At 42.7% G+C, this 11,656-nt stretch overlaps 1 protein-coding gene across 2 annotated transcripts in view; it reads left to right on the top strand.

The window, feature by feature from the left end:
• Window positions 1-1,452: 1,452 nt before the first annotated feature.
• The window catches only part of LOC126390073 (protein kinase C beta type-like), a 38,936-nt gene continuing 28,732 nt past the window's right edge, over window positions 1,453-11,656 (top strand). The window contains exons 1-2 of one of the 2 annotated variants that reach the window (XM_050044176.1): window positions 1,453-1,992; window positions 2,480-2,511. In XM_050044176.1, coding sequence (XP_049900133.1) covers window positions 1,829-1,992; window positions 2,480-2,511 — 196 coding nt within the window. In that variant the 5' untranslated portion in view covers window positions 1,453-1,828. The remainder of the gene's footprint in view (window positions 1,993-2,479; window positions 2,512-11,656) is intronic. The other variant, XM_050044175.1, reaches the window with a different exon arrangement.

The following is an 11,656-nucleotide window of genomic DNA, read 5'->3' as shown; positions in this document are numbered from 1 at the left end:
AGAGGATTTCAGACACTGTCCCTATGGTTTCATATTGGATCCGGAGCACGATGGACAGAGCACTGCTTATACCTTTAGAAGCTATACGCTTCTGGCTCAAGGACCAGCCATTCAACTTTTTCACATTTGGGACCCTTTTCTGGGCTGTACTAGAAATGATGGGGCCTAGGTCCTTAGGAGTGGACTGTATGGATTAGTATTGACTGAGGTCTCGTAACACATCTCCAAGTAGGTTTATGTGCTCAATATGCCACTATCTCTTCAACATACCCGATTACCCCTTAGAACTGTGATTCTGTAAACCTTTATTAATTTATTCATCTTTATTTTTGTTTTGTCTGTTTTGATTTTTGCTTATCTGTCTGTTTGTGAACTGGCGGTTTGGTGCGGCTTCTGCAGTGATACGGGCACTGCGCTGGACCGTCGTGGTGTAGAGGGAGCTGAGCATCCATCTATGTCCCAACCCTCACCTATGGTCATGAGCTCTGGGTAGTGAGCGAGAGAATGAGATCTCAGATACTTGTGGCCGAAATTAGTGTCCTCCATGGAGTGGCTGGGCTCAGCCTTAGAGATAGGGTAAAGAGCTCAGACATCCGGAGGGAGCTCAGAGTAGAGCTGCTGCTCCATTGCATTGAAAGGGGTCAGTTGAAGTGGTTCGGGCATCTGATCAGGATGCGTCCCGTTGGAGGTGTTCTGGGCATGTCCCACTGGTAGGAGGCCCAAAGCAGACCCAGGATACGCTGGAGGGATTACATATCTCATCCGGCCTGGGAACGCCTTGGGGTCCCCCAGCAGGAGCTGGAAAGCGTTGCTGGGGAGAGGGACGTCTGGGGTGCCTTGCTCAGCCTGCTGCCCCCGCCACCCGCCCCAGATAAGCGGATGAACATGGATGGATGAATGGATTTATTTTGGTTGTTTGGTTTGGTAGTCGGTGTATTAGTTAGGGAATAAGCTGGAAAAGAGGATGTATATGAAGAGATGTATATCTTCCATGCCCTTTATTTTGTATTGTTATGATCCTCAACTCAAAAAATATAATCTAAAAAAAAGAAAGAAAGCAAAAAAGTCAGTTTCCCAAAACAGTTCTTTAACTCCAGTGATGTGCTGGATTAACAATCTCTTGGATTGTGGTGACTTGATTAAACGCATCTTTATTAGGTACATGCAGATTCGCTGGTAACTAAAATTATATTTTGGCGGGTTTCTTGTCAAGACATGCCAAAGAGATAGGCAATAATGAAGGACCTGATTCCTTTAAAGAATTTGCACATGATGAATTTAGCAAAACCATCTGAACCAGGGGCTCTGGGGGTCCCTGACTCTGGGGCCCCATGGCCATTGTCAGGTTAGTGACAGCCCTGTGTTTGTGTGCGTGGGTGTGTGTGTCCGCTGTAATCATACACTGAAAGTATGCAGTACTTGTGGATTGGCTTGTGTTGCTGCTGAAGGATTGCTTGCATAGGTGTGTAAACAACTGCGCGCGCGCACTCGTGGTAGTTTTGACAGGGCATCAGAGAGAGATAGAGGGGGAAGAGAGGGAGAGTTGTAAGCAGCAACACATTGGTAAGAACAGGGAAACAGGCGCGCGGCGGCACGGGGACCCGCCGGAAGAAGCAGCAGCAGCAGCCTCAGCGCGAGCTGGACGCAGACCGACACAACACCGGCAGCACGAGCGACACCGAGGCGGTCAGCGGGGCGGAGAGGAGGAGGAGGAGGCACCTGCACCGCGACTCGTTCTCCCCCGCTGCCTCCGTCGTCTCTCCCTCTGTCTCTTCGCTCTCCTCACCCCTCGTTCCTCTCGGACCGCCGCCGCCGCTTCCTCGTTAAGATGGCTGACCCCAGCAGCGACGGAGAGGCACCGGAGAACGCGCGCGTCTTCGCCCGACAGGGAGCCCTCCGCCAGAAGAATGTGCACGAGGTGAAGAACCACAAGTTCATCGCGCGCTTCTTCAAGCAGCCAACCTTCTGCAGCCACTGCACGGACTTCATCTGGTGAGTGTGTGAGAGGGGGGAAAGGACACAGGTGATTCACTTGCTGCTGCTGCTGCTGCTGCTGCGGCTCCGGTCGGCCTCCTTCCACACAGACACTGTTCAGACAACCGCAGTGTTTCATTCATTGTCATTGTCAAAAACACTGCGATGCGCCATTCCCCCAGTTTTCCACAATGCGACAGCAGCGCGGGCCTGTCGGGGGGAGATGCGTTGTCGGCAGCCGCAGAGCAGGCGCTGCTGCTCGGCGTTTACCGCATCGACCCGACACCCATCTCTGAAACTGGGGGTCTGGTGGAGGAATGCAGCTGGAGACACAGAGACACAGGGCCCCACTGTTGCTGCTGCAGCTGTGTGTGTGTGTTGATGTGGTGCTGTGTGAGTGTGTGTCCATGTGTGATTCGATATCTGTTAGTGTGTGTGCATGCGTCATTGTCAGTGCATCTCTTGTGAATTCCCCAAATTTCTCATCCCTGTTTTCTGTCCACAGGGGCTTTGGGAAACAGGGATTCCAGTGCCAAGGTAAGAGCAGTGGCTCATTCACAAATCCTTCTGCTGCATATGGCTGTGGGTGTGTGGACGGATGTTCACTGTCTGAAGGAGTGTTGTTGTGTGTTTGTTGTATTCTGGGCCGCAGGTCTGCACACTGTTAGAGTGACCTGTTGGCTCTTTCGTTGACGCCGTGTTGGTGTTGGCAGGCAGGTGTCGAAACTCAAAGCAGGTGCCTGCCAACAGTGATAAATGAGAGTGAGAACACTCTGAGAGGCTCGAGCTGAGGAGACAGTGTGAGATGTAAGAGTAGAAGAGTCGGCGGAGTGGTTGAAAGCTGAGATGTCTGGTTTTGGCCAAGGAGAAATGGGAGGTAGAGACAAACCAGGAAGTTGAGCTTTATTTTTGTCTCTCGCTCCCCTCACACTGAGCCTGACATCTGATCGAAATTGTAAAATGGTGGGTTTGAGTGTGGGTGGGTGGTGATGTGTGTCCGTGAGTGGGTGGTTGGCTGGTCGTGGTGATGGGTGGGTGTCTAGACACGGACCTCTGCACAAAATGGTTTCACAAACAGGCCCCTTTCAGCAACACAGTGACACCCCTCACTCACATGCACACTACAGTAATGCAGCAAATGTTGTGCTCGGGGTATCACTTCCTCCTCTTCACTGATCCGTCTCAGACACCCACCTCAACTCATCTGTCATGTGACCTGCCATGTGAGCTGCAGGAAGAAAATGACCAGTGTTTCCACATTAGGCTCTTACTCAAGACATCATTGACTGGGAGGAGTTGTGCAAACCTGTGTAATTTTATCAACAGTAAAAAAGTCCCACTCATCTCCAGAGGCTTCACTTCTCATAGCTCTGGTGGTGGTTTTACAGGAAATGCTTTGGGGGTAGAGCAAAGTTAACTCTTTATGTGCTTGAGTGACTGCGCACAGCCTCCTGGACCGTGGTGAGCTTAAGAGTGTGGTGGTGAATTAACCTGAGCTGTTAACACACTTTAGAGAGCACAGACCAATCAGAGCCTTGCACAGGTAGAGCAGCTGTCAGGTCAGGTTTCGTGGTGAGTTTCCAACAATTCACCGACAACTCTTACATTTGTCGACGGCCCCAATACAACAAAGAGATCAAAGGATTGTTGTGATGTTGTTAGTCAGTGATCTTTGTTCACACACACTGAAGATATAGAAAGGAGTTAATCAGTGGATCAAGTGAACAAAGAAGCTATCCAGTGAGTACTGATCTAGTGATTTGCACGTCAAAGGTAGAGGCATCTAGGGTAACACAAAAAAAATTAAATAAAGATCCACTTGCTCAGCTGTCACTGAGCTGAACTGCAAAATAAATTAGGACAAGTTTGATTAAATTTGGTAAAGCTGCACCAGTTAGGCCTTGATCATACTTCAGGACAGATGCAAACAGCTGCACATTTGCTTGCAGACAGTGGACGTCTACAAACCACAGTCTGGGGTTTATATGTACACAGACATGTTCTACAAATGCAGGTGTAAAACACTACGACAACGATATGATATTTGCTAATATCACAAAGCCTGCCACAATATGACGATAGTTTTATTCAATATCCTGTTGCAGGAGAAGCTGCCTCTGTTTTTGCTTTTGGCCAGAAAAGATAAAAAACAACGCCTCAAATATTGTAACCGCTTAAGTGCAGTAAAGTTTACTGTAATCTGACTCCACTAACGCATAAAACAGCACATGGGATAAGTTAACCTTTAGGGCTTTCGGCCAGAAAGCTCTTTTCTGGAAAAGATCTTTTCATTTTAACCCAAATCATTAAATGTTTCAAAAAACTTCAGGGCCATCTGGCTCAAAGCCCTGAAGGCAAACTTCTTCCAGCAGCATAAATTAAATTAGCCTAGCAGCTAGCGGATTTCTCCTCTGCTAATAGCTAAACAAATTACATGTATTATTTATACTTCTTATTACTCACTTTTGGTTTAAATCACTGCATCTCCTCAAAACAGCAAGGTTGAATTTCAGCCTGCATGCATGTTTTTTCAGCTGAACATTGAAACAGCAGCTAATGTCTCTGTAGTGAGAAACCCAGCCAGGCAGGTTTGTTGTATCTCCTGAGTATTTTATCTCTTGACGGCATTGTTTTCATGTGGCATGTGCTCCGTCTGTTAACCCGTATTTTCTTTAAGATCCAAAATATTTCCGCATCGCTGATTTATTCCAGAGTGTATAATCCTCACCATCTTTTTCTTGGCTGCTTGTCATTGTTAGTCTGGCGCTGTTTTCAAAGTTAATGCATATCCTTAAGATGATATGCATCGATGCTTTCACTTTGCATCAATGATATTGGATTGTTGATCATCAAATTGATACAGCAATCAAGTTTGATGGATCAGCCCTACTAGGAAACATGATGACAACCTCCTGACATAAAAAAGAGCTCCTGTGTTTGTTGTATTTCAGTGAACAACATGAGGAAGTCAAAAAAAGAGAAAAAAAAGTGTAAGACTGCTTAACAAAAGTATAGAGTACAAACGAGTATCCAGTTTGGTTTTCTAGTGCATGTGCAATTGGTGTGCTTGACAGTCGTGGGCTTGATGATGAAATTATGTCACAAGGACCCACATGGATGCAACAACCTTTGGTCGATTAATTGATTGGTCATTGAGATAAAACAGATGGGCAACTGTTTTGATAATCGTTTAATTGTTTTTGTAATTTTCAGTCAAAAATTCGGTCCTTAAATGTGAAAAATACCTTTCTTACCGTTTGAGATCACAGCCGTGGCCACATTGTGCACCCATTAAAAAATATATGCAAAAAAATCCGTCACTGTCTTCATATTCTCGAATCAAAATCCAAATTCTTCTCCTAGAACAAAATATGACGTGTGGTTACATAACCTAGTACCAACCAGTTTCAACCAATAATATCCGTCAATCAATCTGCAATTTTTTGCCACACGGAGCTAAGATTAAGTTAGCTAGATAGCAACAGCATGCTACATCAGTGTGTCTCCATTTCCCCAAAAACACAGGGGTTACGGCCCTCTGGCTGAAATTAATTCACTTTGAGGAAAGCTCCAGATTATGTGCAAGGCATTTTACAGTGGACTGTCTCAGCAGCTAACGTTACATTTAGCATGTGATAGATTGTGTCTCTCTCCATCTGGCAGATATTACTGTCCTGTTGGTATACACTGTCAGGGCCTCACTGTAATGACACACCCATTTTTTTTATTTTTTTTATTTTTTTTTGCAATCAAATTTATTGGTCCCAGCGACATGCTAAACCTGCCTGTTCTGTCTTCCTTGGAAATTTATCATGATACTGAAACTAGATACTATAATTATTACTACTACTGTTACATACTATTTTGATAATCGATTATTTGTCATATTTCAAGCACAAATGTTAAAAAGCTTCTCCCTGCTCCCCTGATGTGAGGATTTCCTGTTTGTTTATCTGTTTTATATCATTATTAACTGAATATCTTTGGCTTTTTGATTGGATGAAACTGGACCTTTTAAGAACCTCAGTCCTTTGACATGTTTTTATATTTGTTGCCATTTTACTGACTTAACAACTAATCGATTAATTGAGAAAATTATTGACAGATTAATTGATAATAAAGATAATTAATAATTAGTTGCAGCCCTGCTTCACACGGAAATATTAACCCTTGACCTGCAAACCAAATCAGATCCCACTGGGATGACAGGTAGAAAACAATGAGAAACAGCGTGTGGGTCTTATTTTGTTGGATTTTCTTGTCTTTAATTTCACCTAATTTGAGAGTCGGGTAGAGAAATCAGTACACAAGAAATACGGGTGGTTAAACAATGCCACCTTGAGGTTTGTTAGTAGTTATGAGTTTAAAGGACTTCTCATCCATGTTTGATGAAAGGTTGAGATTGGAAGTTCATTCTTGAAACAACAGGCAAAACAGTCTCATGTTTGATGCGTTTGATCGTATCATAACTGCTGTTTCCAATGTCAAGATTATACCTCCAATCTCAGTGGTGAACATGTCTTGGCAGAAGGCTTTGATTTGGCGACTTGCAGGTCATAACATGACAAAACTGAGGAGAATTTCATGAGAAAGTCAGTTTTTAGGCGTTGTCTAAGCAGCATTTTATGACTGTATTCCAACTTGTAGTTAAGACCTACTTCACAGTGAAATATAGGTATTTAAATGCTGTTAAAACACAAAAATGTGTCTGTTGGCCAGCCTTTGAACCAACAGAAAACAGTGAAAAACAGTTTATGAGTCCTGTTCATTTGAAATGTATACGTCTTAATATGCAGTTAGTGGATATTCTTTTCCTTTATTTTACCTAACGTAAGAGAAAAGCAGAGATTTGTGTAAACAGTGGCGTCGTAAAGTGAGCTAGAGGAACAGGAATGGTGTAGATACAGTTCTGTATGAACTGGAGGAGCACAGACCCACATGCAAATCAGTGCTCACTTCTTGGTCAGGAGGAATGCCAGACATGTGGTACAGACTTGTTCTGACGTGTACGTCAGATTGTGTGTTTCAAATGTTATGTTTGTGTGTGAGTGACAAAGGTGCCTCCTCTTGTGTGGGTGTGTTTGAATACCTGTTCTGCAGGTAAAGATTTCTCTTCTCTCTTTCCTGACATCTTTTTTTATTGGTGTTCATTTGTATTCGTGTGTGTGCACACCTGTGTGCACTGACAGGAAAAAGAGAAAGTTACTCTTATTTCCTGCTTAAGAAAGATCCAGATGTCTGATCGGAGTTTGGACGTGAGGGTTATAAGGTCAACTCTCTTTTCAGTTTTCATATCAGAAGAGTTGCAGTAAAGTTTCGCAACTATATGTGGCGGAACTATTGAGTTTCCACAAAGGCCTTATTTAATGCAGATGTTTTTTTTTTTTAACTTGTTATAGTTTGATAACTGCACATTCCTAATAACATTAATGATCTGTTGGCTCTGTTATATTAAGTATTCTAGTAAACCATGACAATGAGCCAGAATGCACAATAGGACTCTAAAACTGAAGCTGCTGAAAAGAATTCAGACATCAGTAATTTTATTTTTTACACCAGGGCTTCTCCTTCTATGACATGTCAAAATATCTTCAGTTTCGTCCAACATTTTTGGAAGACAGGAGCCCAGAACATAAAAACCCAATTCAGGCTACTTTAGTTTTTAATGGACAATGATAACAAGACTAAATCAAGACCCAATCTTACACCCAGCACAAGGTGGCTTGCAGGGCTACTGTTGTTACTAGTTTGAGTTGGACACACTTGACATTTTCATGGCCTGTGCCCATATTGTGTAAGTATGTACTTGCGTGAATCTGTCTGCTGATGGGCGTGCAGGTCTTAAAATGAGGTGTGGTCAGGTGCATGGTTGGTGGATTTTGTGGCAGCAGAAAGCGACTTCCCCATTGACCAAGAAAAACCTGGTCTAAGGTCAATGGCGCAGTATTTTCCTTCAATTAAAAGGGTGCATTATTCAGATAGTAAGATGTACCTACATAGACAGATTCACAATGGACTTACACTGTACTTGTTAAACACAGTGACGTGCAGATGGGTTGCAGGAGAGTGAAAAAAATACAGCGTTAATGGGGAAATGAATTATATTCTCTAAAATTGTGAACATAGCAGAGACCAGAGCAGAGCTGTTGTCCGACTCCCCATTAAGAGAGATGCTGTGCGGATTTATGTACGAGGAGCAGCATAACTTCAATGATTATTTCAGAGGCTTAAAGTTTATTTCTGTTTCCTCTGTCAAGTTTATAATTACAGTTTTTACAGCTGCTTAAATGTCCCATGATATTTGCTGCTGTGACCTTACTGCTCTGACTGCATTACTAGCAGTCAGAGCAATAAGGTGCAGGGCGCCGGCATGCCGCAGGGAATGGGATATGGCACTTTAATTGGTTAAATTCATGTTTCTCCAAAAGCACACCTATGATTAAGTAAGGGACTAAGTACAACCCTTTGCCCCTTGCGCCTTACTTCGCACCACCATTATGCCCTGTTTAACTAGCAAAAGTGGAGTTGGACACACTCAAGATGCCCCTTAAATACACTTGTGCCATAAACTTTAGACCATGAGCTATAGATCATTTAAATAGGGCCATAAGAGTCCACAGCTACATTAGCAGCTCTGTGAGGCTGTACTTTGGCGCCAGAGTACTGGACAAATTTGACCTGATGATGGGGCGAGATGAAATGTCAGTGGATCATGAAAATCGGTGGGAGTTATCCTGGAGACTGGACCAAAATTCATGATTATTTATCAAGTAGTTGTTGAGATATTTTGAAGTGTTCAAACGCCATGCATTGTTTATTTAAGTGTTAATATAGAGGACATTTCAAAACACAGATGGACAGGATGGTTTTTAGATTTCTAAAGAAGCAGCTACTGGCATGTATAACTTTACTTGAACTGAAAGCGATCACTGTTTTATCACAGTATGTTCTAAAGGGACGGTTGCAGGTGTGTCACTTCTGGCAGATGTTGTAACTCCACCAAAAGTTGATTAGAGCAAAACGTTTTTTTTTTGTCTTGTTGAGGAAGTTTGAGATTTTCACTGATCTTTCCATTTCATGCCCTTTTAACCTTTAGTCATTGGCAGCAGACATAAACTCTTTATCAACAGAAATAAGACTGATGACGTGCAAATAGTATCTGTATGAGCTATTGTTGCCTCTGTGCCCACATTATAACTGAAGAAACTCATAAACAGCAAGAATGGAGGGAAAAAGAATCTCAAAAATACTGGTTATTTCACCATTGTGAAGTGACATTGTTATTGACTGGATCAAAGCTGTGGTTTACCTTTAATCCTGATCACTGATGGATCAGCAGTTGAAGTTTCTTTGTTATTGATCGGGTGACAGGCCAAGTTAATCTAAAGATATTGATTACAAGATAGGTTTGAGGCACCGTGGCCGAGAAAACAAACATATTTTAGAGTACGCCTGTCCACAGTGCAGCGCCTGCTCGTCAGTAAGCTCCTTCACAGTGAATTTTAAAGTTGACAGATCCTTGCAGCGTCAGTGCTCTGAAAATGGCAGATGTCAGGGTGGCTGAATGGATATTAATACGTCTGGAAAGGATATGAATTTTCAAAACAATCTGTATTAGGGATAGACGGATTGTTGGTGTCCTGATCGGCAGGGCTGCAATTCCTGATAGTCTTTCATTTAGCCATATTTATTTACTCCTCAATTTGCTTAATTCACAAAAGTATTTAGGTAGTATTTAAAACACAGAAAACTTGGACCTAAATGACTAAGGCCTATTACCTGTCAAACTGGTCAATAACCTAATCAGTTAAGTGAAGCCGTTACAGCTCTACCAATATAAACAGGCAGTTATTTGCTTTACACTGATGAATCAGTACCAGTGATTTACTAGCTGATAACTGTCGATGTGAACTCAACTGACCTACGTCACGTGACAACCACTGTGCGTGTTATATAGCAGAGAGTAAGCTTGTATTTCCCTTTAATACTCTCCACTGTATACAGCCTAGTTCTGGTCAGAGACATGTGTTTACTCAGTTGTAAAGTTAATGCTCATTCCTGACTGTTAAAGACTAAAGAATATGTGCGAATGGCAACAATCTTTATGTCTGATCTTAGTAGGTTTCAGCTAGTCTTCAGGTTTGTCTCAAGCTTGGTGTTGTCGTGTTTTCTTCAGCACCACCGGGGTAAAAAAACCCAACAGAAACACTGTCTGTTCATTGTTTGCCATCTACAGTAACCAGCCCAGAGTTTGTTTACATTGTATCTCAGTGTTTGAGTGGTCCGTTTCCCCTGAATGCTTAGTTGTCAAACACATACAGCAGTCCACCCACTCAGACGCTTGGATGCATTTCTGATGGATCTTCAAAGACTTTTTCATCTTGCATTTAATAATGAAAATAAATCTGAAAAGTCTCTTTGGCATTAGTTTTGACTGAAGCAGTCGTTAATGTCTGAGGTCAAAAATGCAATCATGTGATCAGCACGGCCATCATCTAGGCCATCATCTAAGTCATGATAATGGTTTGAACTCTCTACTCTTTTTGCCTGTCTTACAAAGAGTGCAGTGTTTACGATAGCTTCATCCAAGATAAACAAATCAATCTCACATCTGCTTTTGAAGAACCAAGATAGCTGGATAAGATTTTACAGAATCATGTTTAGTTCATAGATTGTATTCGATTACTGTAGTGGAGGTGGACTGTAGCCCACAGACGATTTGTTGTTATTCCATTCTGTTTGGTTGACTGCTGCATTTGCACTTTTATAAACATTTGTTTATAAAAGTTGTTAATGTTGTACATGTTTTGTTGTTATTTTTCAGTATTCTTAGGCCTTTGTAATGTTTGCTATTCTGTTTCTGAACGGTATAGGTGCAAGCCGACATTTTGGCGACTCCCTCTGAGCCCTTTAAAGTAATTCTTAATTAGCCACAGTAATACTGTATACCCCAGGAAAATGTGGGGAAGGTTTAACGGTAACAAAATTTGGATACCGCCCAACTCTAGTGGACATAGCCATCTTGGCGTCACCGATTGGTTTGTGATCCGCTGTTTTAAAGCCTCAAGTTTGGCATTTTGGCCGTCGCAATCTTGTGTTCTTTGGAGCCAGAAGTGACCATATTTAAACGAGAGGTTGGAGCTATCGATAAGCGAGGGGTGGCTGATTGAGACCATGAACTCATTAGGAAAATGTTTACTGAGGTAAGAAATCAAGTTAGAAGTCGGTTCATTTTGTCATAGACTTCCTCACAATTGGACTTTTTTTTGGAGTCGCCCCCTGTTGGTCATGGGAAGAAATGCAGGTTTAGGCACCTCCACATTGGCTGCACATTCCAGACCAGGAGATTACCCCTTGATTTAGCCACATGTGAACACCAAGGCCCACATGTTTTCTGAGGGGTGTGAAAGTATGGTTGGGCGATGTATTGAATTAAGTCAGCAAGACTTTTTTGCGCCACATGAAAAATGTCTAAATGCTGGTTTAAATCACCTTAAATTGGCTGTAGCGGGTCATCAAGAAATAGACCCAGATCAAGGTATCCACCATGGTTCGTATGATATCTTACAAAAGTGGACATTACAGTTCGTACTACTTCCTTCTTTACTACTGTCAGCGCATTGGTCACGTGATCGCAGACATCCTGATTACGTGGGCTATACGCTAATAACTGGCTCATGAT

This window comes from Epinephelus moara, chromosome 5, assembly GCF_006386435.1.
Source record: "Epinephelus moara isolate mb chromosome 5, YSFRI_EMoa_1.0, whole genome shotgun sequence".
Classification (NCBI taxonomy): Eukaryota; Metazoa; Chordata; class Actinopteri; order Perciformes; family Serranidae; genus Epinephelus; species Epinephelus moara.
This window is presented reverse-complemented; position numbering and strand designations above follow the sequence as displayed.